General features: G+C 35.4%; 1 protein-coding gene and 1 pseudogene across 4 annotated transcripts in view; one reads left to right on the top strand and one right to left on the bottom strand.

Moving 5' to 3' along the window:
• CEP85L (centrosomal protein 85L) overlaps positions 1-26362 on the top strand; it is a 196707-nt gene that overhangs the window by 61401 nt on the left and 108944 nt on the right. For all 3 annotated transcript variants that reach the window (XM_079149012.1, XM_079149011.1, XM_079149010.1), the window contains one exon: positions 1873-2031. In XM_079149012.1, the coding sequence (XP_079005138.1) occupies positions 1873-2031 (159 nt within the window). The remainder of the gene's footprint in view (positions 1-1872; positions 2032-26362) is intronic.
• Positions 12974-25325, bottom strand: LOC306666771 (mitochondrial import receptor subunit TOM22 homolog; annotated as a pseudogene). The gene has a single exon. The product of its transcript is annotated as a mitochondrial import receptor subunit TOM22 homolog (transcript).

Genomic DNA, 26362 nt, shown 5'->3' on the forward strand with positions numbered 1-26362 from the left:
TTAATTTGTTTTTGTATTTTGATTTTAATATTAGAAAATGACTATTTCTAAAAGTGTGGTGAAAAAGATAGTGTAATTAATTTTATGCACATGACATTGTTATTTTGTGATCCTTTTATTTAAACTGCTAGAAGGCATTCCTTTTGTACCAATATCTAAAACATATTTCTTGATAATTCTGTAAAACTTTCGTTTCAAATTAAAAGTGCCCAGTGATAGGGCTGGGAAAAAAAAAAAAATAAGTGCCCAGTGATATCATTTGCCCTTTATGTACACACAATTGAGAACATAAAACACGAACGGGAGCGTTAAGATAGATTATAATAAGTCTGTTTTAAAGTAGCTATACTGAAAAAGTGGCATAGAAATTATGTGGTTAAGATGTGTTTAAAGGTAGCTATTCATATAATCTGTAATGTGTTTATTAGGATTTTTAAGAGTCGTCATTGAAATGAAAACCTAACAGAGAACTTGTTAACTTCCTGGAATAAGTCTGTAGCTCCAATTTGAGAATCACTGTTTAGTTATCAACAAAGATATGTGCTTCTACAACATTTAAAATTGCTCTAATTACTACAAAAACTTATATACTTTTGTATACTTGTTCCTTATTTTCTTTTCTTTTCCCTCCCCTCCCCTCCCCACCTCCTTTCTCTCTCTTTCCTGGAGATTGAAGCCAGGTACACTTTACTGAACTACATAATCCTTTTTATTTTTAGACAGGATCCCTTTCTAAGTTACTGAGGGTTTCACTAAGTTGCCCAGGCTGGCCTTAAATTTTCCATCCTCCTTTCTCAGCCTCCTGAGTCACTGGGATTTCAAATATGTGCCTCCATACCCAGCTGTTCCTATTTCTGCACCTAACTTGCAACAAATACTTTGTACTGGCATTGGTACATGGATATGCTTTGAGTATTATAGAAAACAATAGAAGAATTAAATAAATAGAAGAATTTACCAGATTAAACAAAAAAAGGCAAATAAAAAGTTAAAAGTGTAGAAAAATGAAAATAAACATTGAAAGGACATTGAAAAGACATAAATAAGCTAAAAAATAAAGATTCAGTGTAATGCAAATGGACAAATTAAGAGTAGGAAAATGCTGTGCTGTTAATCTTTTAGCAAAAGATAAAATCAATTACAGGGGTACAAAATAATTTTAAATTTTAAATGATTATGTTATAGTAGGAAAAAACTTATTTTTTATCTTCCATGATGAGCACATTTGTACTTTTACTGTCATGTAATATGATTTAATTAGACTCTCCCTGAACACCAATTCATAGCCAGTGCCTGTATATGAAATCACCGATGTCTCCCTATCAAATAATCCTGATCAGAGTGCTGACATTTGAAGATATATAGATTTAACATTTTCTCTTAGGACAGTTATACTTGTTTGAAAGTTCAATACCTGGATATAGATAGATTTAACATTTTTAAAAGACAGCTATGTATTGTTAGAAGTTCAATACATAGACCAGGTATGGTGGTGCATGCCTGTAATCCCAGCGGCTTGGGCAACTGAGGCCGGAGGATCCCAAAACCAGTCTCAGCAACTTAGTGAGGTTCTAAGCAACTTAGCAAGACCCTGTCTCAAAGTTAAAAAAAAAAAAAAAAAAAAAAAAATTAAAATGGGCTGGGGATGTGTGGCTCAGTGGCTAAGTGCCCCTGGTTTTAGTCCCTGTGAATTGATATGTGTGTGATATGTAAAGTTTGTTTGGCAAATTTAGAGCTCATTGATTATTTTTAGTTTGAACACAAAATAACCTTTTATATCTTATGGGTATTTTTCACAAGGTAAAACAAAACTTGTGCTATCTCTTAGACATGATAATTACATGTGTTAATTGTGTATTTTTTCCTGTATAGGCCCAGATTATTCATCAGCATGGTTACCTGGTAATGAATCATTGTGGCAGGCCACAACTGTTCCATCTAACCATCGAAATAACCATATCAGGAGACACAGTATAGCTTCTGACAGTGGAGACACTGGCATTGGAACTTCCTGTTCTGACAGTGTGGAAGGTAAGCTAAAATTCTTAGTATTCAGATATTTGGGGAGATTGATTGCAGATTGAAACTATTCAAGGGATATATTTTATTGTTCCAAACTAAAATAATAGTGTGTTGAATAATATTCATGGTTGCTATGTATCATATTAAATCATCATCATATTACACATTTTCCTTCATTTTCTTAATATTTTATTCTTATATAATTTAGGATTATATGAATTTTAAGGAATAATAAGAAATAATACAGAGAGATTTCATATACCCATCCATTCTCCATTTTTCATTATGGATTTTCTTACAAAATTAAGTTATAGTATAATAACCAGGATAATGACACTGATACAATCAAGATACAGAATGTTTCTATATACCTTATGTTGCTCACAATCACTTCTCTCTCTACCCCCTTCATTACCATTTAACTCTTGGAAAGCACTAACCAATTTTCCATTTCTGTAATTTTGTAATTTCAATAATACTGTATGTAATTGGAATCATACGTGTAACAATAATCTTTTGGAATTGGCCCTTTGACCTTTTTCTCTGGAGATTTATCTAGGTTATGTGTATCAATGATTCATTCCTTTTTATTGATGAGTAATATTTACCAGTGTTGGATGGTATTGGAGAGACTACACTTTAACTATTAACCCATTGAAAAACATCTGAGTTCTTTGCAGTTTTGGACTATTATGAGAAGTTGCTTGCTGTAAACTTGTTCATGGAGGTTTTGTGATGAAACGTCATTTCTCTGTGGGACGTGCTTATAAGTGCAGTTACTAGGTTGTGTAGTATTTGTAGGTTTAGTATTGAAATTACAGATCACCTTGTTTTATAGTCACGATCATTTTCATCAACAATGTGTTGATCCAGTTTCCTTTATATCCTTTCTAGAATTTGATGTTTTTAAAATTTTAGCCATTCTGATAGGATAGTGATATGTCATTATGGTAGTGAGATATCATTTTCTAAAAAATACTTATTTTTAGAGCACTTTTTTTTAGAGCAGTATAAAAATTTGTTGAAGGTACAGAGATTTTCTATATACTCCCATCTTCACACACATACAGCCTCCCCAAATATCATCATCTCCCACCAGAGTGGTACATTTATTAAATTGACAAACCTACATCGATGTGTTATCACCCAGAATCTGTAGTTTAGATAAGGGTTTACACTTGGCATATTTTCTCTGAGTTTGGACAAGTTTATAAAAACATGTGTCCACCATTATATATAATACAAAATAGTTTGATTGCCTTAAGCGTTCCCTGCCTAACCCTAGCAGTCACTTTTTTTTAAAAAAACTATATCCATAGTTTTGCTTTCTCCAGAATGTCACATAGTTGAAATTGTACAATATATAGCCTTTTCAGATTGGCTTCATTCATTTAGTAATATGCATTTAAGGTTAAGACATTAACCTTAACTTCTGAATAATATTCCATTATCTGAAAGTACCACAGTTTGTTTATCCACTCACCTACTAAAGGATATCTTGGTTGCTTCCAGATTTTGGCAGTTATGAGTAAAGGTGCTATAAATATCTATATACATGTTCTTGTGTAAATATCAGTTTTCAACTCCTTTGGGTCAGTACCAAAGAGCAGGATTGCTGGATCAGTATGAGTGTATTTAGTTTTGTAAGAAACTATCTTTCAGAGTGACTGTGTCATTTTGCATTCCCACCAACAATAAATGAGAGTTCTGTTGCTTTATATCCTTGCTAGAGTTTAGTGTTTCAGTGTTCTGGATTTTACCATTCTCATAGTTGTATAGTAGAATTTTTTTTTAAAATATGAATTTGGAACACCTTATCATCTGTTTATCTGTCATCTCTATATCTTTGTTGGTGAGGCTTCTGTTAAGGTCTTTAGCCCATTTTTAAATTGTATTATTTGTTTTCTTACTAAGTTTTTTTTTTTTTTTTTGGTATTGGGGATTGAATTCAGGGACTCTCATCACTGAGTCATATCCCCAGTCCTATTTTGTATTTTATTTAGAGGCAGGGTCTCACTGAGTTGCTTAGAGTCTCACTTTTGCTGCAGCTGGCTTTGAACTCATGATCCTCCTGCCTCCTGAGCCACTGGGATTCAGGTGTGCTCTACCACATCTGACTATTTTCTTACCAAGTTTGAAGGGTTCTTTTTACATTTTTGTTAACAGTCCCTCATCAAATGTGTCTTTTGCAAACATTTTCTCCTATCTTGTGGCTTGTCTTCTTATATTCTTGCCATTGTCTTTTGCCTAGCAGAAGTTTTTAATTTTAATGAAGTCCAGCTTATTAATTATTTCTTTTGTGGAACATGTCTCAAAGACATAATTTCAAATGTCTTTTTTTTTTTTTTTTTTTTGCAGTACTGGGGATGGAACTCAGGGCCTTGCGCTTGCGAGGCAAGCACTCTACCAGCTGAGCTATCTCTCCAGCCCTAAAATGTCATTTTTATAGACAAAGTCAATTCAGTTTTTTACTGGAAGTTTTCTAGTTTGTTTTGTGTTTTATATTCATGTCTGATACCTTTGTGTGTGTGTGTGTGTGTGTGTGTGTGTAAAAGAGTCCTCAGGTCCCCTTTACACTCAACTAATTTGCCAGAAGAAATCAGAACAGAAAAAATTGTTATACTTGTGGTTCTAAATATCTTCTCAGTATGGAGTTATATTGACAGTGTTCATTTCTCCTAGCAATAATGTGTGACACATGTGGAATATTGCTGACCAATAGATTCACTCAGCCTTTGCGTCCAGGGTTTTCTTTTTATGGTGAGTTGGTTATATAGGGCATGGTTGACTCCCTGCATGCATGACCTTGATCACCAGCTCTATAGAAGTCATGCTGATGCCATAAATCCCATTATTCGCATAAACTGTGTGGAGTGGCTTAAGACCTCCAGGAACACAAAGACGTACTTACTACACAGAATATTCCAAGGGTTTAGAAATAACCTCCCAAGAGCTGGGCAAGAGCCAAAACTTTGTTGGTATGTGCAGTGTGTGTGGAATACTCAGATTTGCTTAAACTTTACAGTATGAGGCATAAACTTCAGGTTTTTCATACTCTTTCTGTTTTTGTTTTTTGGTACCAAGGGTCGAACCTGAGGGCTTAACCACTGACTCACATCCCCAGCCTGTTTTCATATTTTATTTTGAGATAGGGTCTCGCTAAGTTGCTTATGGCCTCGCTAAGTTGCTTATGGCCTCACTAAGTTGCTGAGGTTGACTTGAGTTTGTGATCATCTGGCTCCTCATTGGCTGGGATTACAGGCATGTGCCCCCATGCCCAGCTGTATAATTAATCTTTGTGTAGACTGATTACTGCCACTTTATTTTTCAAAATTATTTTATCCTTTCTGGTTATTTTATTTTTCTACTTAAGCTCTGGAATAATGTACAAAATAGGATACAAAAAACCTTTTTGTTGGAGGAAAATTGATATCTTTGAGTTTTCCTGCCTTATGAACATTATATGTTTCTCCATTTCATTTAAATCTTTGATTTTGTTCACTGTGTTGTATAGTTTCAACAGAGACATCCTGTATAGATTTTATTTTCACCTAAATATTTCGTTTTTTTTAAGAGCAATTGTAGATGGAATTGTATATCCAATTTTGTTGACAGTGTTATAGAACACAGAGAAATACATTTAGGAACACCTTTACAATGTACAAATACATCTGATTTTTAAATTTTTATGTGTACTCTGTTACCATTATTCTAGGATCTTTTAGCAGATTATGAGATTGTCTTTTTCTTTTCTTTTTCTTTTTTTTTTTTTTTAATTTGAGATGAGGTCCTGCTATGTTGCCCAGGCTGGCCTTGAATTCCAGGATTCAAGCAGTTCTGCCTTTACCTTCCAAGTAGCTGGGACTACAGGCATGCGCCACTGTGCCTAACATGGTATATATACATTGTATATCATCTTTAAGTAAGGATAATTTTCCTTTCTGAGTTGTGTGACTTTTATTTCCTTTTCTTTACTTATTATAGTTGCTAGAATATCGAACAGCATGTTGAATATTAGTATGTATCCTTGTCTTGTTCTTAGTTGTACAGATATAAGATATAGCATTTGATCTTCTATTGCTAATATAGTTTTTAACTGTGGAATTTTTATAGTGTACCATCTGTCATTTTGAGGAAGTTTGCCTCTATTTGTAATTTCCTAATGCTTTTTAAAATAATGAATAGGTTTTGGATTTTTTCAGATGTTTTTTCTGCATAAATTGATGTATGATTTTTATTTTATTTTATCTTTAGCTTATTGATATGGTGGTGGATTTCATTGCTTGATGTTTTAAAATGTTACCAACTTTACATCCATAGAGCAAACTTCCATTGGTCATTGTGTATAATTTTTTAAAATATATTGCTGAATTCCATTCATTTTTACATTTTGTTATGCATTTATCTTATGTATCCATGAGAACACTCTCCTGTAATTTTCCCATTTTTTGGTGCAGGAGATCAAACCCCCAGGAGTGCCTTACCATTGAGCTACATTCTTAGCCCTTTTTATTTTTTAAAGTTATTGAGACAGGGTCTTGCTAAGTTGCTTGGGGCCTCACTAAGTAGTTGAGGGTGGCCTTGAACCTGTGAACCTCCTGCCTCAGCCTCCTGAATCACTGTGATTGTGGGTGTGGCCATTATACCTGGCTTTCTGTCTTGTTTTGATATCAGGGTTAATACTAGTCTTTAAAGCGAATTGGTTAAAGTATTCCTTCCTATTTTGGGGAAGAGATTGTAAAAAAATGTTGATTTTTCAAAAAAGTATTCGGTAGATTTCTTCAGTGAAACCATTTGGAATGACTAAAGATTTATTTTTTTTTTCTTTTATAAAAATCTTTAAATTATGAATTTCTTTCATAGATATGTTGCTAAAAGCTTGGTCCTTGTCCCTGATGCCAATCAAATAACAAGGACCTGGTTTTGAGAAAAAGGGAAAAGATGGTTTATTGCTTTGTTAGCAAAGGAGAAACAGTGAACTTCTGTCCCATAGGCTGCAATTCTGTCCTTTGTGGGGAATGGGTTTTTTTTTTTTAAAGAAATGAATCAGAGAAAATGAGGTTAGGGAGGAGAGATCAGGAAGGAGAAGATCAGGGAGGAGAAGGATAGTGAAAAGAAGATCAGAGAAGGTCAGGGAGAAGTTTAGGGATAAGAAAATCAGAGAGAAGTTCAGGGAAAAAGGTTGGGGAAACGAAAACAAATGTAAGGTTCAAAGTGACAAGGGATATAGTCAAAGCATCAAGTGAACCTGTTACATTTCCCCAATTTCTAGCTTCCATTTCTATGGAAAGTGGGTGACATCTCCAAGCTATTTCCTGCTGAAAGGGGGCAAAATTTGGGGAAGCAACCCAAAGTCCTTGTTCTCTATCAGGTGGGGCTTGGACAGTTAAGGGCATTCAGCATCAGAGTAGTCCAGAGGTCCACAGTGGCACAGGCAGGTGAATGGACAAGGCACATATAGGGCAGGGGTTATGCGAAGACAACAAAAAACAAGACAGTAAGCATTACTTTTTATAAATAATTAGCACAAAAACAATTTTTATTTCAACTAGTTTCTGAAAACCATGAGGAAACAGATCAAGTTCATTTTAGGAGGCTAGGAAGATTTGTAAGTCTATGAAATCAGACAGATTAACTCAGGACAAATTTGTGAGTCTTGTCATTATGATTAGGCATTCTCACATAAGAACCCTTCTGTTACAGCCTCCAACTTTCCGTAGGGCTGACACAAGTATACATCTGAAGTTACATTAAAAATCATTATTTTTCCTTTTAAATGTCCATGTAAGACTGTGCGTTTAGGCTATACTCTCTTGCCAGGTGTTTTATACCGAGTTGGTCAAAACTGACCTTGTTCCTATTTATTCTTAAGACTCAGCTGAGATTCCTCAGAGATCACTCTTGGGGACACATGTGAAGCCTCTTGGTTCCTTTAACTTTCCTGTACCAGTGGTGCCACTTGCCAGGATGGGTCAGGGTCTAGCTGACCACATGTGCCTTCTCTTGGAGGCATCAGGGACATTTCCATCTCCAATGACCCTCCTCTTTGCAGAATGTGCAGTGGTTGGCTTCCTGTTTTCTAGGGTCCTCTCAATCTTGCTGATTAGCAGATCGGGTGCCTCACCAGAGCTGCAGGGCCCAGAGAAGGGGTCCCATTGTTCTCTGTATCCTGGCTGATCTAAGAGGTTAAGGGCCAAAATGTTGGTTGCTTTTTTTTCTTGACCCTTTTACTTGCTTGGCTTTGGACTACAAGTTTTTGGTTTTAAACACCCAGCAAGTCGGTTTCACCAGTTTTAACGTGGGAGTAACAGGTAATAACTTCAATATCTGTAATTTTACAAATACTCCTTTCATTTAATTGGGGTTAGTGTTAGTAGTGGAAGTCAGCATTATATACTATCTGTTCTGTAGGTGATGGATTATTATCTCAAATTAACCAAGATTAGTTTGTTTTTTCTTTTTAGAAGCAGTACCTCTGTAAAACACTAACAGGCAACAGTTATAGTTTATAAGGAAAATACAAAATGAAATTAACAGAGCCCAAAAAAAAAAAATCAGTTTGTGTAATAGCTACGAACCAAGAAAAATAACTTTTAGGATCTTGAACTTTTAGTACTATATTTCCTATCTGAGATCACAGTAATCTTTACAACAAAATTAATCTTTTGAACACAACTTTAAATGAGCGGACATCTATCCTATTTTGGAGTCATTCTAATATGGAGTAAGGTGGGAGGCAGAGCCTTATTTCAGGTAAGGTGGGGCTCTTAACTAACACAATACAACATTATACCTGGAACATGAATGAAAGGAAGGCTTAGAAGGTTTTGACTTTCTTTTTGTGGAAAAAGTGGCAGAATGCTTCTGTGTTTTACAGTGTCACCTTTAAACAGATCAGGATCTCCTTATCTTCCAAAAATGCATTTAAATTCCAATTTCAGTGTGAAGAGTAACACAAAATTGTATGTATAACTTATTTAACAACAGGTTACTTTACGCAGGTATAAAACATCAAATGACATGAAATAAATACCAATCAAATTTGTTATATTTATACAAATTCAAGAGTTTTGCTATAGATAATTTTAGTTTTGATAACACCAACTTGGCAATGTGCTCTTTTAAGCTTTATATTTAACTAAGTTTAACTATTAAAGTAAAATTTAGAATCTAGCATTACAGTAATAATTATCACAGGTCTGCATGGGTTAACAACAATCAAAGAATAGCCTTAAATCTCTTATACATTTAGAAAACAGTGTTAATGATCAGAAATTGACTTAGTCAAAGCTAATATTTATAAGACAGGTATTCAAACGGTATCATGGCTCTTCTGTGTCAGATACAATGTATAAAAAAAGAGCACTTCTGGTTTATCTTTTCTGTAAACTTACATAAACTTTCATTTTATAAACTTTCATAGAAAATGTAGACAAGGCTTAGAGAGATAAAGTTCTCAGATGCATACATATAGGTACTCACATATATTTAGAATGTCAACTATATTGTTATAACCAAAGTAACAGTTGTTTAACAAGTTACAAAGTAATCATTTAAGACTTCAGAGCAGGTACAAACTTCAATTCCTTTAAGACTTAATTTCCTCACGTAATGAAACCTAAAAAATACAAGAAAATTATCTCAATAGGCAAGAGCAGATCAATGTTTGAGATTCTGCTTCTTATCAGTATATTAAAGTTCAAATAACTATGACTGTGCTAATTATAGCCTATTTAATCACAAACACAAACTTTTTGAGATTTACCTTTCACAAACCTTCTGCAGCTTAATTAAACACTCACAATTTTACATCCTTACTTTTGTCCTCTTTCATCTTGGACTTCAGCCTAAGAATATTAGTTTACCAGAGAAAATACTTTCTCATCCAGAAACATTTTTTTACCTTCCCATTTTCCATACTAGAACATATTTCCATGCCTATAACTTTCTTTTATCTTTTCTAGTTTTGGATCCTTTTTTAAATTTATACTCTGAAACAGACCTTATGAATGTTATCAGTGCATTTAATCTATACAACAAATTTTATCCCAGGTGAGGGTGGGACAATCCAACATATACAAAAACTGTGCCGTAATATTATTTCTCCCAGGTTGCATTGAAAGGATTGGAGCACAGGATATTTGTGAGTCTGACCTGTCTCCATTATCATTATCACTGTGCTATCAACTTTAAGTGATTTCCCCACTGTCAGTTGTACCCAGAGACTCCTTTTGGGCCTTTTTCTTATACTCGGAATATTGATATGCAATGGAGGAGGCCCTTTTTATCCTTTTCTGTAGGTTTCCTTGAGAGCCCTTTGCAAAGGCTACTTACAAAACACAGGTTGGCCTTAGTTTCTTTTTTGTTTCTGGGTTCAGTTCTTTATTCTGCCAGTCTCTCCAGGCATTTTGTTGGATAGGATACTAAATATAGCAAGACTTGCTTTGCCCCAGTGATGAATATCCTCTGGCCAAATGGGGTCTCTTTTCAGATCTTAAAAGGGGAGACTATTCCTGCCCCCAAGTCATAAACTGACAGAGCTGAAACCTACTGCCACATCCTTTGTGGCCAGCAGCCTCCACTCACCAGGGGCAACTGGGGCTGGAAGGCAGGCAGAGGCTAGGTTCTCTTTGGCCTTTTTTTTTTTTTTTTTTTTTTTTTTAAACAACCCAGTAAGCTTTTCTGGGATTTTTGCCCCCCATTTTAGGGCTGGTGTCCTTGACCACCGTGAGATGATCTGCTGTGGGCTGCTGGGGCAGACTGAGAATCAGTGCTGGGACTGCCAGCCCTAGTTTTAAGAGATTGAAATCTCTTTTAACCCTTGCTTCTGGTGTCCTGATATCCTTGCACACCAGAGGCAGTGCCTTTTGGCACCTTGAGCTTAATTCCTGACGGTTCAGACCCCTCTCATGCACCTTCATAAATGCCTGTACAGGCAGAATCTCTTTCATATGCTTTACCCTTGACAGACCAACTTCAGTGTCAAGATTATATAGTAATCCAGAAAAACCACTTAAAAGCCAGATTGTGTTATAGTAAACTCTCTTTCTCTAAGACAGGCTTATGACTATAGGTGACCCATTCAGCCAAGTTCTCTTTGCTCAGGAGACTACCAGTAAGATCAATGCAGCGTGGCCCATGTTTTAAAAGGTCAGCAACAGAAAAAAATAAATAAACGAGAGAGGATCACCGAAACTAGGGCTGACAGAAGGGAACCTTTACAACAGACAGACATGCACATATAGATTTCTTCCACTTACTTTACCTTTGACAGACCAACTGCAATTGCACGATTGTACAAAAAACAAAAACAAAACAAAAAAAAACCAGAAAGGCAACCAGAGAGGAGACCCAGAACCATGGTAGACAAATGGGAACCTTTAAATTGACCAGCCAAGATCTTTCCCCAGAGACTACCCATAGAGTCAATGCAGTACTGGCAATGTCTTAAAAGGGGCAGTAGCAGAAACAAACAAAGCAGACAACCAGAGGGAATTCTCAGTCCCAAGCTCAACAAACAGATGAGAACCTAGAACAGATCAGAAGGGAGTACATATCCCTAGGTTCTTTTTTCTTTTTTTTTTAAGAAGGTTAAAATAACTTTATTTATTTGTTTGTTTATTTATTTATTTATTTATTTGTTTATTTATTTATTTATTTATTTTCAGTATTGGGAATTGAAACCAGGGCCTTGCATGCTAAGCAGTACTTGCCACTGAGCTCATCCACAGCCCATTTTTAAAATTTTTATTTTGAAACAGGGTCTCACTAAGTTGCTTTTGTTGACCTTAAACCTGAGGTCCTCTTGCCTCAGCCTCCCAAGAAGCTGGGATTACAGGTGTGTGCTACTGAGCCCTGCTTAAGTGACATATTTTATGTTATACATATTTTATCACAATTTTTTTTTTATTGTAAACAAATGGGATACATGTTGTTTCTCTGTACATGGCGTAAAGGCATACCATTTGTGTAATCATAAATTTACATAGAGTAATGTTGTTTGATTCATTCTGTTATTTTTTCCCTTCCCCCCACCCCTCCCACCCCTCCCTAGGTTCTTGAGTTCCACTTAACCATGACTCCTACACCAGTGGTGCCACAGCTGTCTCCAGAAAGAGGGATCAGATTTTCCCACAGAGAGAAACTAAGTGTGTGCAATCAAGGGTCTGGGCTTGTCCACCGGGGGACTTACCAAATGGCCAAGGTGTCATGACTTTCATGAGTTCAGTTTCTTTTTTCTCTAAGCAGAGCAACTGATGAAACAACTTGTACAGTTCAGGGCATAAAGGGAGGAGTTCCCTGAAGCAAAAAGAAATTCAGCAGCTGCTGGCACGGTCCCTCAGTCCCTCCCTTTACTCACAGGAATAATTCCTCTGGTTGGGTCTGAGACAAACTCACACCCTTTCCCAGTTTCTCCAGGGACTACTCTCAACAAACTCACCAGTCACCACATATCCTCATTATGGAACTGGGGGTCACTTGGAGTGCCTACCTGCCCAAGAAAACTGGAGCAGGGACTTCTCTTGGGTTGCCAGATTTGCTGTGGAAATCTCTGTCCTTGTCCCTGATGCCATGCCAATCCAATTATGAGGACATGATTTTGAGAAAAAAGGAAAAGTAGGTTTATTGCTTTGCTAGCAAAGGAGAAACACAGGGAACTTCTGTTCCAAAGCCTGATTGTGTCCATTATGGGGAATGGGATTTTTTAAAGAGGTGAGTCAGAGAAAATGAGATTAGGGAGGAGAGATCAGGTAGGAGAAGATCAGAGAGGAGAAGGTTAGTGAATAGAAGATCAGAGAAGGTCAGAGAGAAGTATAGGGAAAACAAGATCAGGGAAAAGGTCAGCGAAAAGGTTGGGAAAAAGAGAAAACCATGTAAGTTTCTTAGTGAGAAGGGATATAGTCAAAGAATCACTTGAACCCCTGTTACAGATAGTGATTAAGATGATCTGTTTCAAATTGGGTGAACTGTGTTAGTTTGTTTTCTTGGAAGAAAGTGGTGCACTGGTTCATTTCATCTGAATTTCAAATTTATGTGTGCAGAGTTGTTTATTTGTCTTTTTTTATTCCCCACAGCATTCTTTTGTTATCCTTTTGATACCTGTAGTCTCTGGTGATATTCTGTTTGATTTCTGAAATTGATAATTTGTGTCTTCTTTAGTTTTAGTGTACCAATTTGTCAATTTTACTGACCTTCTTAAAGATCTGTATTATAAATAGATCTTATTTAGTTAAGTGTTTTTTATTAAGTGACTTTATTAGGCACTGTTCTTATAGTGGTAGGAAATAGAGTTATAGGCTCTTTATTGCTAGATGGAGATAGAAGACCAAGTTCCATACTTGGACTCAGTTGATACTTCAAGTGGTAGAAGACAATACTTTTCTTACTGCTGGGTGGGGATAGAAGTCTAGGTTTCCCATATTAAACCACTGACACCCCAATGTGGTTTGCCTTTTCTGTTGGGACATGATGGAAGTCTACAGTGTCTATTTGTCCTCCTTTGATACTACTTGAGAATGTGTGTGTGTGCTACCATACTGATGGACAGGGATGAAAGTTCTGTCTTCCTACATGGCCTTTGAAAGCACTATGTTTTCTTGGGATACTTTATTTTAGCTTGACAAAGTTGCAAGTCTAGGCTCTCCCTGGCTTTTGTTGGTATGGATGGAGGTAGGGCCACAGTGTTTTTTGTGATGTTTGGCTGACGAAGAGTAGTTAGTATTTGAAGCTTTGTGTCTTGTTAGTCTTTCTTGTTCTTTGTTCTTTGGCTAGTAGGAGGAGGCTTTTGTTGGACTTTTTTTGGAAGTTCCCCTTGGTTATATGGTCCTGGTGTCTTCAACCCCCCATGTCATGGAAGTGTGAGACAAAAAGGTTGGAGAACTCACCATGTTTTTGTTCCTTGCTTCCTAAGGTCCCATAATGGTGGTGTGCCTTTTCTTCAACCTTTAGGTCTCATGTTTGTTTTATATTTTACTCTCTCTTAAAATATGTGGGTGTGTCTCTGTGTCTTCTGTTCTGTACCGTTGGTCTACAATTCTATTTTGGTGCCAATACCATGCATGCTGTTGTTTTGTTGTTGTTGTTGTTGTTTTGTTTTTTTGTTTTAATAATTATAGCTCTGTTGTATAATTTAAGGTCTGGTATTGTGATGCCTCCTGCTCCATTTGTCTCACTGAGGATTGTTTTGGCTGTTCTTGGCCTCTTATTTATTTTTCCAAATGAATTTCATGACAGCTTTTTGTATTTCTATGAAGAGCATCATCAGAACCATAATAGGAGTTGCATTAAATCTGTGTAGCACTTTCAGTGGTATGACCATTTTGACAATATTAATTCTACCTATCCAAGAATATGGGAGATCTTTCCATCTGCCAAGGTCATCTTCAGATTCTTTCTTTAGTGTTCTGTAGTTTTCATTGAAGAGGTCTTTTACCTCTTTTGTTAGATTGATTGCCAAGTATATATTTTTTTGATCCTATTGTGAATGGGGTAGTTTTCCTAATTTCTCTTTCAGTTGATTCAACATTGGTGTATATTAGTGCAATTGATACATGGGTGTTAATTTTATATCCTTCTACTTTGCTAAATTCATTCTAGATGTTTTTTAGTGGAGTTTTTTTGGGGTGTTTTAAATATAGAATCATGTCATCAGCAAATAGGGATAGTTTGAATTCTTCTTTTTCTATTTGCATCCTTTAATTTCTTTCTTCTGTCTAATTATTCTGGATAGAGTTTAAAGGCTGATGTTGATAGAAGTGGTGAAAGTGGGCATCGCATCCCTGTCTTGTTCCAGGTTTTAAAGGGATTGCTTTCAATATTTCTCCATTTAGAATGATGTTGGCCTTGGGCTTAGCATAGATAGCTTTTAGAGTGTTGAGATGTGTTCCTACTATCCCTTGTTTTTCTAATGTTTTGAACATGAATGGATGATGTATTTTGTCAAATGCTTTTTATGCATCTATGGAGATAATAATGCAATTCTTCTCTTTAAGTCTATTGATTGATTTTTGTATGTTGAACCATCGTGCATTCCTGGGATAAAACACACTTGATCATGTTGCACTCTCTTTTTAATGTTTTTGGATGTGATTTGCCATTATTTTATTAAGAATTTTTACATGTATGTTCATGAGGGATGTTGGTCTGAAATTTTTATTTCCTTATTGTGTCTGTCTGACTTTTGTATTCGGGTGTACTAGCTTCATAGAATGAGTTTGAAAGGGTTCCCTCTTCTATTTCATGGAATAATTTGAGGAGGATTGGTGTTCTTTGTAGGTCTGGTAGAACTCAGCTGAGAATCTATCTGGTTCTGTGCTTTTCTTTCTTGGTAGTCTTTTGATGGTGTCTTTAATTTCATTACTTTTAATTGCTCTGTTTAAATTTTCAGTGTCCTCTGGGTTCAATTTGGGTAGGTTATGTCTACCAATTTGTTGATGTCTTCAAGGTTTTCTGTTTTATTAGAGCATAAATTTTCAAAATAGTTTGATTATCTTTTGTATTTCAGTAGTGTCCATTGTGATATTTCCTTGTTCATCGCAAATGTTAGTAATTTGTATTTTCTCTGTTTGCATGGCTAAGCAAATTAATGAGTAAAATAATTAATTTTATTAATTTTTTTCAAAGAACCAACTTTCTGTTTTGTTGATTTTTTTGGATTGTTTCTTTTTTCTCATTTTCATTGATTTCAGTTCTGATTTTAATTATTTCCTGTCTTCTGCTTTTGGTGTTGATTTGTTCTTTTTTATAGTGCTTTGAGATGTAATGTTATGTTATTTATTTGTTGACTTTCTGTTCTTTTATGGAATGAGCTCAATGTAATGAACTTTCCTTTTAGCACAATCTTCATATTGTCTTAGAATTTAATGTGTTGTGTCTCTATTCTCACTGACTTCTAAGTATTTTTTTATTTCATTCCTGATTTCTTCTGCTCCCCATTGGTCATTCAATAGCATATTACTTAGTCTCCAGATAGTAGAGTAGCTCCTATTTTTTATGTTATCTTTGATTTCTAATTTAATTCATTATGATCTGATAGAATACAGAGCATTATCTCTATTTTTTTTGTATTTTCTGAGAATTGCTTTGTGGCATAAAATATGGTCTATTTTAGAGACAGATCCATGTGCTGCTGAGAACATGATTTCAGTTCTTGATGGATGACATATTCTGTATATGTCTTTTATGTCTAAATTATTAATTGTATTTTTTTAGTTCTATAACTTATTTATTTAGCTTTCATTTACAGTTGTATCCAGTGGTGAGAGCGGTGTGTTAAAAGTCACCCAGTATTATTGTGTTTTATTCTTGAAATTGAGAGGGATTTGTTTGATATATGTAGATGCTCCATTATTGTGGCAGAAATATTTATGATTGTTACATCTTGATTTGATATATAATTTCCTTAAGCAGTATGAAATATCCTTGTTTGTCTCTTTTGGTTAACTTTGACTTGAAGTCCACTTGATCTGATATAAGGATAGAAACCCATTTGTTTACAAGATCCATGTGAATGATGTGTTTTTTTCCATCAGACCTTCAGTCTGTGGATGTCTTTGCCTAAAGGTGAGTCTCTTGGGGACAGCATATTGTTGGGTCCTGTTTTTTGAATTGGAATAATTTTTAATATTTAAATACAAAAAGTGAGCACTGACTTTTTACTAACACACAGGTCTAATAGCCAAAATGTGCGGAGGAAATGAGCCTCTGCGCTGTCCTCCACACTCATTGTCCCCATTTTGTGGGTGAAGCTGCAACCAGCTTCTCTTCTCTCCAGTATCCATGGGGCTTCCTGGTGCTTTACCAGACAGGTACCGTGTACTTTGTCAGTTTCATAATATGTGCATGTCCCTTCCCAATATATCCATTCTTTAAAATAAAAAAAAAGGAATTAATGGTCAAGGATCCTTCTCTCCTATGGTGGGGCATCAGTTTCTACCCCACAATAGGACAGTGAGGGATCTTCCAGTTAGGAGCGATTTACTAGAAGGGGTAAGGTGGTCAGAGCTGGAATAACCACTGCATAGCTGCACTCTGGTGTCAGAGTGAGGACAGAAGAAACATTGAGGACAGCGTGGAGGGCACAGTTAAAAGTTGGAAGTCTCTCCATGAGACAATGGGGGGAGAATTCTTTCTACCAGGTTTGGATCAATATGCCACAGTTAAAAAAAAACAAAACCCAGATAGCAGTTCAAACACAACTGAATTTCAAATTTCTTCCATCAAGACAGCTCACATATAGCAGGTAACAACCTACTTCTTTCCAGGAAGTGAAGGCAGAGCCCCCTGGCATTCCTCCTGACAGCCCTGTTAGGCCCTAGAAGTATCTGCAGCTGCTGCAGTTGCTGCTGTTGCTCCATTTGTAACTTCTCAGTCTCAATGACAACAGGAAGAACCAGTATCATAAAGGAAGTGGTCCCAATCCACAAGGCCGCCCTGGAAAACCTGTACATTTTTTGAGCCACAAAGAGGGAGAGATCAAAAGTGGCTCTGGCCGCGGACGGTACCCTCTCCGGGAACATCTCCGTCAGATCCTAGAGTGTCTCCAACAGGGTCTCATCTAGCTCCTCGTCGTCCTCTTCCATCTCTTCTTTGGTTTTCTCCGCGTCGCCTTTCGGGATCAATTTATCGGAGAACAGAGGTTCCCCGGCGGCGGCAGCCATGGTTATAATGGACACCGGAAGCCTGCCTCCTGTTTTTTAATCCAGTCTGCCATTCATGTATTTTGGTTGATGATTTTAGACCATTTACATTCAATGTTAATATTTATTTTTTTAAATATTCTTTTTAGTTGTTGACAGACTTTTATTCATTTATTTATATGTGGTGTGGAGAATTGATCCAGTTCCTCACACGTGAGGCAAGTGTTCTACCACTGAGCCACAGCTCTAGCCCTCAGTGTTATTATTGATATGATTTTCATTCCCTGTCATTTTGATTTATTTCTGGTTTTTAATTTGAATTTGTTTGTCCTTTGATTGACTATTCTTCTAGTGTAGTACCTCCCTTTGCTGGTTTTCTCTTTTATTTTTCATTTCTGCTTCATGAAATAGAGCATGTTTTGTAGAGCAAGCTTTCTAGTTGTGAGTTTTTTTCACTTGTTTATCATGGAAGGTTTTTATATCATTGTCAATTCTGAAGCTTAATTTTGGTGAGTATAGTATTCTTGGCTGGCATCCATTTTCTTTCAGAGCTTGGTACATATTCTTCCAAGACCACCTACCTTTAAGTGTATGGGATGAGAAATCAGCTGAGATCCAGAATTGTTTTTCCTCTAAATGTGACTTTTCACTTTTCTCTTGCAGTTTTAAAAATTCTGTCCTTATTTTGTAAGTTAGGCATTTTCATAATAATGTGTCTTGATGTGGATCTGTTGTAATTTTGTGTATTTGAGATCTTGTAAGTCTTCTGTATCTGATTTTCCATTTTATTCTTTAGGTTTAGGAAATTTTCTGATTCAATTTTATTGAAAAGTTTGTGTATTCCTTTGGTTTATATCTCTGAGCCTTTATCTCTCTCATTAAATTCTTTTCTATTTATTCTATATTTCTTGGATGTTGTGTTCATGGTCTCTTAACATCTTTTCTTCATGGTCAACTTTATTTTCAAGATTATGTATTTTATCTTTATTGCTTGAAACATTGTCTTCCAAGTTGTCTAATTTGTTTGTGATACTTTCCATTGAATTTTTAATTTGGTTTATTGATTCCATTTGGAGAATTTCTGCTTGACATTTTTTCAGAATCTCTCTCTCTCTCTCTCTCTCTCTTAAAAAATTTTTATTTAAGCAACAAGATGCTTGACTTGAAGGGAAAACTAGGAATTTTTTTTTTTTCCCTTAAGAGTAATTTATTCCTACTTAAAGACAGATTGCCCTCCATGTAACAGCTACATAAAAAAAAGTCCTAAAATATCTTTGGTTTTATAATGATAAATGAAAAACATTAAAATTCTTCAATCCAACAAGGTATGTAAGGATTTTTAGGTCATTCGGGTTTTTGTTTGTTAGAATCTCTGTTTATTGAAATGATCTTTCAATTCCTGTCTTTTCTCTTTGATATCACTCCTTATCTCATCCTTTACCTCACAGATTAGTTTAACTATGTACAATCTAAACTCCTTCTCTGACATTTCTTCCACTGGTGGTGGATTCTGTTATTGAAATACCTTGGTTGGGGTAATTTGTTTGGGGTGGTTTGTTCCCTTGCTTTTTCATGTTGTGTTTACTCATCTAACAGTATAGATCTGAGGCAGTAGCATTTCTACCCTGTAGACTTATAGTTTCTCTGAAAATTTCTGGTACTTCGTTGTTTAGGGGGAGACAAATAATAACAGCAGCCAATTCCAACACTATAAAGCATTCAACCAAATAGTTCCTGCTATGATGTCTACAATGTTGTCACAATAAACAGAAATGATATGATCAGCTATTATTTACAATAAAAACAAAAATTTGCAATTTCAAATGGGAGAGGGAGAGAACAGAAGTGATGTGTAGGATGTGATGATTATGAGGAGGAGAGGATAGATGTAAAAAAATAAAGGAAGAATGACATAGAGAGTAGTAGAGATTGATTGTTAGAAGAAAAATGAGAGGAAAAAATATACAAAGTAAAAATTCCAAAAATGAAATTATAAAAGAATATAGAACAAAATAAATATATTAATCAAACTTCTTTGTCCTCATAAAACTGATCCATGAAAAATAAGTAGTTTCAAAAATGCTAGAAATGAGAAAAGATAAAAAGCAAATATGAGTATGTATAAATATCCATGAACCATTTAGGTCACAACCAAGCAGGAAAAAGAAAAAAGGAAAAAAAAAGGGTCTCAAGGAAAAGTTAAAGAATTTTTTTCCATTATAGTTCAAAAGTTTCTCAGTTTCCCTTCTCAGCAGTTAGGTGGGGTTGTCTTGAGTTTGATGCTTGCTCCACTGTCAGGATAGGGTTGCTAGGGTTGGAGAGGTGATCTTATTGGTGGAACTCCTGGAGTGAGGGTTTAGGCTTCAATGGGCTCCAGACTCTTCACTGAATGCCATTTGGTCTGGAGATTCTAAATCAGCACACCTCCAGGGCCCAGCAATTACCAGTCTACTCTGTAAAACTGCACCACAGCATCTCCCCTGCATTCCTCTCATGTGGTAGAGGAGCCAATTCTTAGTCCACCGTGTAACCTGCGGACCCCAAGTTTCCTAGTTTTGGATTCAGTGTCCAAACTCAGTTTCTTCCACCTCTGCCCGTTCGAATTCCCAGCCAGGTAAGTCTGTCCTAGCCGGTCCTTGTAAGCAGCCAGATTAGAGTGGGAGGGAAAGAGCTGGAGGGGTTTCCATGACCAGTTATATCCTGTGTAAACCTCTCTCCACGTTTTATTTTCTTCTGGTCACTTAGGCACACTCTCGTGCAGTGTGGGTTTGCCAGGCCTGTATTTCAGGCCAGACTTAGGTTTGCCAGGATTCGACTTCCTCAGCTGCCTGCCCCCAGGCCATGGCTTCAAAATGGTTCTTTCCTCTCTCCTCCACACACCGCAGGGAGAGATGCAGTTTCTTTCCTGTACAAGACTGTTGTGCAGCCCATCTTTCAGTTTTCAGGCAGGGTTTATGATCTCTAAACTCTCTGTAGTCAGACATGCCTTAATTCTTCTGAAAATGCGGGTTCCTTTAATTTCCGTATTCCTCCACTGTGCTCAAGGAGGGACAGCTCTCGGTGGTGCCTCTAGCCATGGCAATGGCTGTGGTGCTGGATATTTCTTATTTTATTATATCCAACCTCCTGAGTCCCTGATCTGCTTGGAGCGTCTAGTATTAAATTTCAGTAAAGTCTCCCTACTTTGGTTTTCATTCACCACCTTTCTGAGAAGCTGCCTGCCTGCTTTCTTGGTTTTATGCCACAGAGCAGCCAGGAAAGTGATCTGCTCTATACCGCCATCTTGAAACTGCCTGAATTTTATGCTTTCTGTTCATCTTGTCTTAGGCTTTTCTTCCTGCCTTTTCTTGCCTTCTTGTTTTTCTTCATGTCATTTTCCTTCTGGTTTGTCAGTTACATATTACAAAACTATTCCAATTTTTTAAAGAGACTTTTTTGAGATATACTTCACACACCATACAGTTCACCTACCTAAGGGACACAATTTAGTGTTTTATAAAATATGTTCTTGGATTGGGCAGTCATCACTACAATCTGATTTTAGAACATTTGTATCACCTCCATAAGAAACCCATAACTCATTTCTCATGCCCTTCTCCTAGCCCGAAATAACCACCAAATATGTCTCTATAGATTTCTTTGTTCTAGGCTTGTCACTATCCTGATGTATTCCTTTATGACTGATTTCTTACTTAACATAGTGTTTTCTGTCTTCATCCATGTTGTTTCATGTATCAGGACTTCATTTCTTTTTATTGCCAAATTATTCATTGTATGGGTAATACATTTATTCATTCATGAGTTAAAAGAAATTTGTGTTATTTCTGTTTCTCGGCTCTTAAGAATAATGCCTGTATGAATATGCTTAGCATGTTTTTGTGAGGACATTTTCATTGCTCTCGGGTATATACCTAGATATGGTATTGCTAGGGGTTATATGGTGACACTACCATTTTGGGGAGATGTCTGTCTTCTAAGGGGAGCAGCACCATTTACATTCTCACCAGTAGTCTGTGAGGGTACCAGTTTCTCTATATTCTTGTTATTATCTGTTATTTTGATTCTGGCCATCCTAGGAGGTATTAAGTGCTGTTGCATTATGGTTTGATTTGTATTTCCGTGATAAAAAAAATGATGTTTTCATGTGCTTTAATAAGCCATTTGTGTGTCTTTTTGGATTATGTCTATTCAAACTTTATACCATTTTTAATTGAGTCATTTGTATTTTTTTGAGTTATAGGAGTTCTTTAAGTAACGTAGATAAAAATCCTTATTAGATACATGACTTGCTGAAATTTTCTCCCATTCTGTAGATTTTTTTTTTTAACTTGGTATCATTTGGGCAAAAGACAAAATTAAATTTTGATGAAGTTCAGCTTACCTTTATTTTTGCTGTTGTTGCTTGGGCCTTTGGTATTGTATCTAAGAAACCATTGCCTAACTCAAGGTTCTGAAGATTTATATGCATGGTTTCTTCTAAGTTTTAAGTATTATATTTAGGCCTATGATTCCTTTTAATTCATACTTGTGGACTATGAGGTAGGGAATTCAGTTTTTTAATTTTTCCTTTGATTTTTCAGTTGTACTATTTGTCCTTTAGTTGTTAATGTAGAAATCTGTATAAATAATGTACCCTACTGTGTATAATGGTAATTATAATCCTTAATGCTAATCATATCAGTTTTTGAGTTATATGCATGACATAGTTGCTAACTATTTAGGTTCTGTTTTCTTAACTTAAAAATTAGTTGTTCTTTTTACTGTTTTATGCAATCATTATTATTGTTATTTTAGAAAGAAACTGAAGAAACTTTAGCAGTTCTTTAGTGAGTTTGTTGGTAGTTAGTTCTGTTTTTGCTTAGCTGAAAATAGATTTTGACCTCAATCTTGAAAGGTGATTTTCCTGGAAAAGCAATTTGGGAGGTCAGGTGTTTGCTCTTAATCCCTTTGAAGATATTAGCCTTTTGTGTTCTGGATTCTGTTATTGTTGCTGAGATGTTGGCTATCATTTTGATTGTTGTTTTATGAAATAGTCTGCCTTTTTTCTACATTCACTTCATTAGCTGATGTTTTTTGGTTTCTTTATAATGTGGATGTGGGTTTTTTGGGGGGTGGGGATAAGGGGGTACTTGGGATTTAACTCAGAGGTACTTGACCTCTGAGCCACATCTCTATCCCTTTTTATTTATTATTCTGAGCAGGGTCTCACTAAGTTGCTAAGGCTGGCCTTACACTTGTGATTCTCCTGCTCCAGCCTCTTGCGTTGCTGGGACAATAGGTGTGCACCATTGTACCTGGCTTCTTTTTGATAAACTTCAGTCCTGCTTTGCGGGTGTATAATAGTGAAAATATAAGTTTTATTGCAAATAATATGTTTATGTTCTTTTTTTACATAGTACAGTGCTGTATATTTAATACATTCTTAGGAGAGTCTTTAGTTGAATTATTGTCAAATTATTTTTGATAGCTCTTTTCCTGCCAGAATTTGATTTATAGTATTTTAAATACCTAAAGATATAGAGAATTCTTTGAAATGTGAATTTGTTAATAAAAAGCAGGGAGTTACATGTGGTATGTTTTTTTCCCATGAGATACAATATGATCATGGCCTTAGCAGGAAAGGGAAAAAATGTTTCATGGAATTAGATAAAACTTAATTATTATCTTTGTGGTTAGGGTTAACATGTTTCTTTAAAAAGTAAAATATTTGTTATAACATTTCATATTGAATGATAAATATATTAAGCTGTTAAAATAATTTTTTTGTTTTTATTTATTTATTCATTTATTTATTTATTTGTGGTGCTGAGATTTGAACCCAGTGCCCCACATGTGCTAGGCAAGCACTCTACCACTGAGCCACAATCTCAGCCCAGGCTGTTAAATTTTAAATGAGAATGTTTTGATACAGAATGTTTTGCATAGTTTCCTAATTATTTTTTAACTGCAAAAACTCATGATTATTGTTATCATATAGATCTGTAGTAGCTTTTTTTGCATTTAATTCCTTTTTACAAGAGAAAGGATAAAGATGAGAAAAGGTGGGAAAGAAAGATGGAAGAATAGAAAGAAGCTGAATCCCAATACTTAAGATAGAATCAATGTATTCACAATACATTCTTGTTCAAATAAGAATTTGTGAATATGACAAGTAAAACAAAAGGTTGGGATTTTGTTTGGAGTTCTGAAATATGTTAAAAATAGTTCATTAGTTCTTAAAAATAGTTCATTTGTATTAGTAGGTTATAGTGATAGATGTTCTTTTCTTATATTCTTTCCATATTAGCTTAAATCTGCCTGAAACTATTAGCTCTTCACTCCCCCTAGTGAATACTACAAACCCTGTTCTTTGGTTTTTAAAAGGACTATTCTGGGCTCATTTGAGATTTCAGTGTTATTACTTAGATGTGGGCTAGATGCCATCCTAATAACTTTCATTTGGAATTTTTTTTTACTGCAACTAGGTAACTTAAAGCACTTTACGAATTGCATTGTATCTACCTCTCTTTTCTTAGAGCAAAATAATATTTCAAAGTGTTAAAATTTACATTTTCTGGGCTCATCTCTAAGATATAATGGTGTCTTTTTTCCAGACATTCACGCTGTCAAATTCTTAATTCCTTGTTCATTTATTCTTGTGTTATGTGTGTTTTTGTATGTGTGTGCCTATTTGTGAATAGACTAAGCTTCCATCCTTAGTTTTGACAGTCATGAATTCTGAATGCCTCCGTAAATCTCATTTTACTGTAGAACTCAGATACTGGTTATGGTTGAGCTTGGGATATTTGAATTTGAAGATTTCAAAAACTGGAATGAGACCTAGATGAATGATGTTATAGTAGATGGAATAGCAGAATCACATAAAAGTGGTATTTCTTGGGACCCTTTTCTATTACACTGAATTTGAATTTCTTAATGTAGGGCACCAGATCCCAGGTAGCTTTTTGTATGGTAAAGTTTGAGAATCTTTAATAAGGAACTTCAAAGGAGTAAATTCTGTGCTCAAGTCTATGAATAGCATCAATCAATAGCATTCACATTTATTGGGAATAAATTCGTCTGATGTGGAATTTATTTCTATTGCTAACTGTTAATTTTCTGTGCAGTTGGGAAATATTGAACTACTGAAGGCAGATGGCAAAGTAGTGCATTATCACATCCAAGTAGCAGCCAAGCCTGGTGATTATGGCCTCAGTGCTTTCAGCTGTGACATGGAAAATGAGACAGTCCCTTGATGCATTATTCTTTCTTTAGTAACAGTGTTCTTTGAGATATTTCAAACTCTTTGCTTTGAAATCACAAAACTACAAATCATCTTTGCAGAAGTTTGACCAAATGGTAAAATTATGTTTTATAGAAATTAAAATAAGACATCGTAAAAAGTAACATGAATATATCTTTCTCTTTTTGTATCCTTCCACCATGTAAGGGTTAATTTTGTTTATTAAGTTTTGGGTATACTCTTCCAGACCTTTTCTCTGCTCATAAATATATGTGTGTTTATATATACTATGCAAATGTACATGTGCATTCACATGTATCTGTTTATCTTTTAAATATTGGTATATACATATTGTCCCTCTTATCCAAAGTTTATAACAGTTACATTTTCCTATCATCATAGTATATTAGCAGCCTTTAATAATTTAAGACTGTTGTGGGAAAGTGCTTTTGCTGTTAGTGAATTTGAACATTTTTTTATTTTTTGTTAAAAACTTTAGATTTTTTAAGAGGCTATGGTGATTTTAATACCAGTATTCCTTTAGTAATGCTAATACAAACATATTTGTAAAAATACATATAGTACTTTAATCTATTAATACAAATTTGCCATAGACTTTTTCTCTTTACATTATACCATAGACTTTGGGGGACGTTTGTCCTATTTCTATTTAGAACCAATCCTCAGCATATTCCTATTTTTTTGTTCTGATTATACCATAATATTCTGTTAATCTGGTTGTCAATTGTTTTACTTTAATTGATTCTTTACTACAGGGATAATCATCTTTAGTATAACTTTAATCATGGCATTCATTCCTTTGTTTGGAAACTTTCAGTGATATCACATTTCTTGCTGAACAAAGGCTTTTTTCCTACCAGAGCATTTGAGAATTTGTACAATTCTACTTCATCTTTACCTTTCAAGAATTACCTTGAGCAACTTTCCTTGAATCTTATTCCATATTGTAGATAAGTGGGATAATTTGTTTTTCTTCTTTTAGAGCCATATTCTCCTGGCTTCATACTTGTATCATTTATTGTTCATAATCAGCAGAGGAAGCTAAGTGGCTGATTGAACAGATGAGGAATTTATTTACGGGTAGTTGGGTACTTTACAGAATTTGGGGGAGGACTGAATAATGATACTTTAGGTTAAACTTCTGAAAACCTGCCTCAAATCACACCAGAGAACTGTTACCTTACTGCCGACTAAAAACTGGTGGAAACCAATAGTGCTGCCCAACTGCTGCCACATATTGTCTAGAAACTTGATTTTGCACCTACTAGGGGGCCTCCTCTGGTGCTGCCTTTGTGGAAAACTGATGCCTTTGCTGTTGGCCTATACCAGCTACAAAATGCTAACTCTACGTAGATCCATTTTTTCAAAGTGAAATCTTTTGGAGGTGCTTCTGAAGGGTCTTCGTTGTAGTTGCAGGATGTATTGGGACTGTGAGTTCTAAAATTTACTTTGGGAGTTT

Source organism: Sciurus vulgaris (genome assembly GCF_902686455.1).
Source record: "Sciurus vulgaris genome assembly, chromosome: 7".
NCBI classification, from domain to species: domain Eukaryota; kingdom Metazoa; phylum Chordata; class Mammalia; order Rodentia; family Sciuridae; genus Sciurus; species Sciurus vulgaris.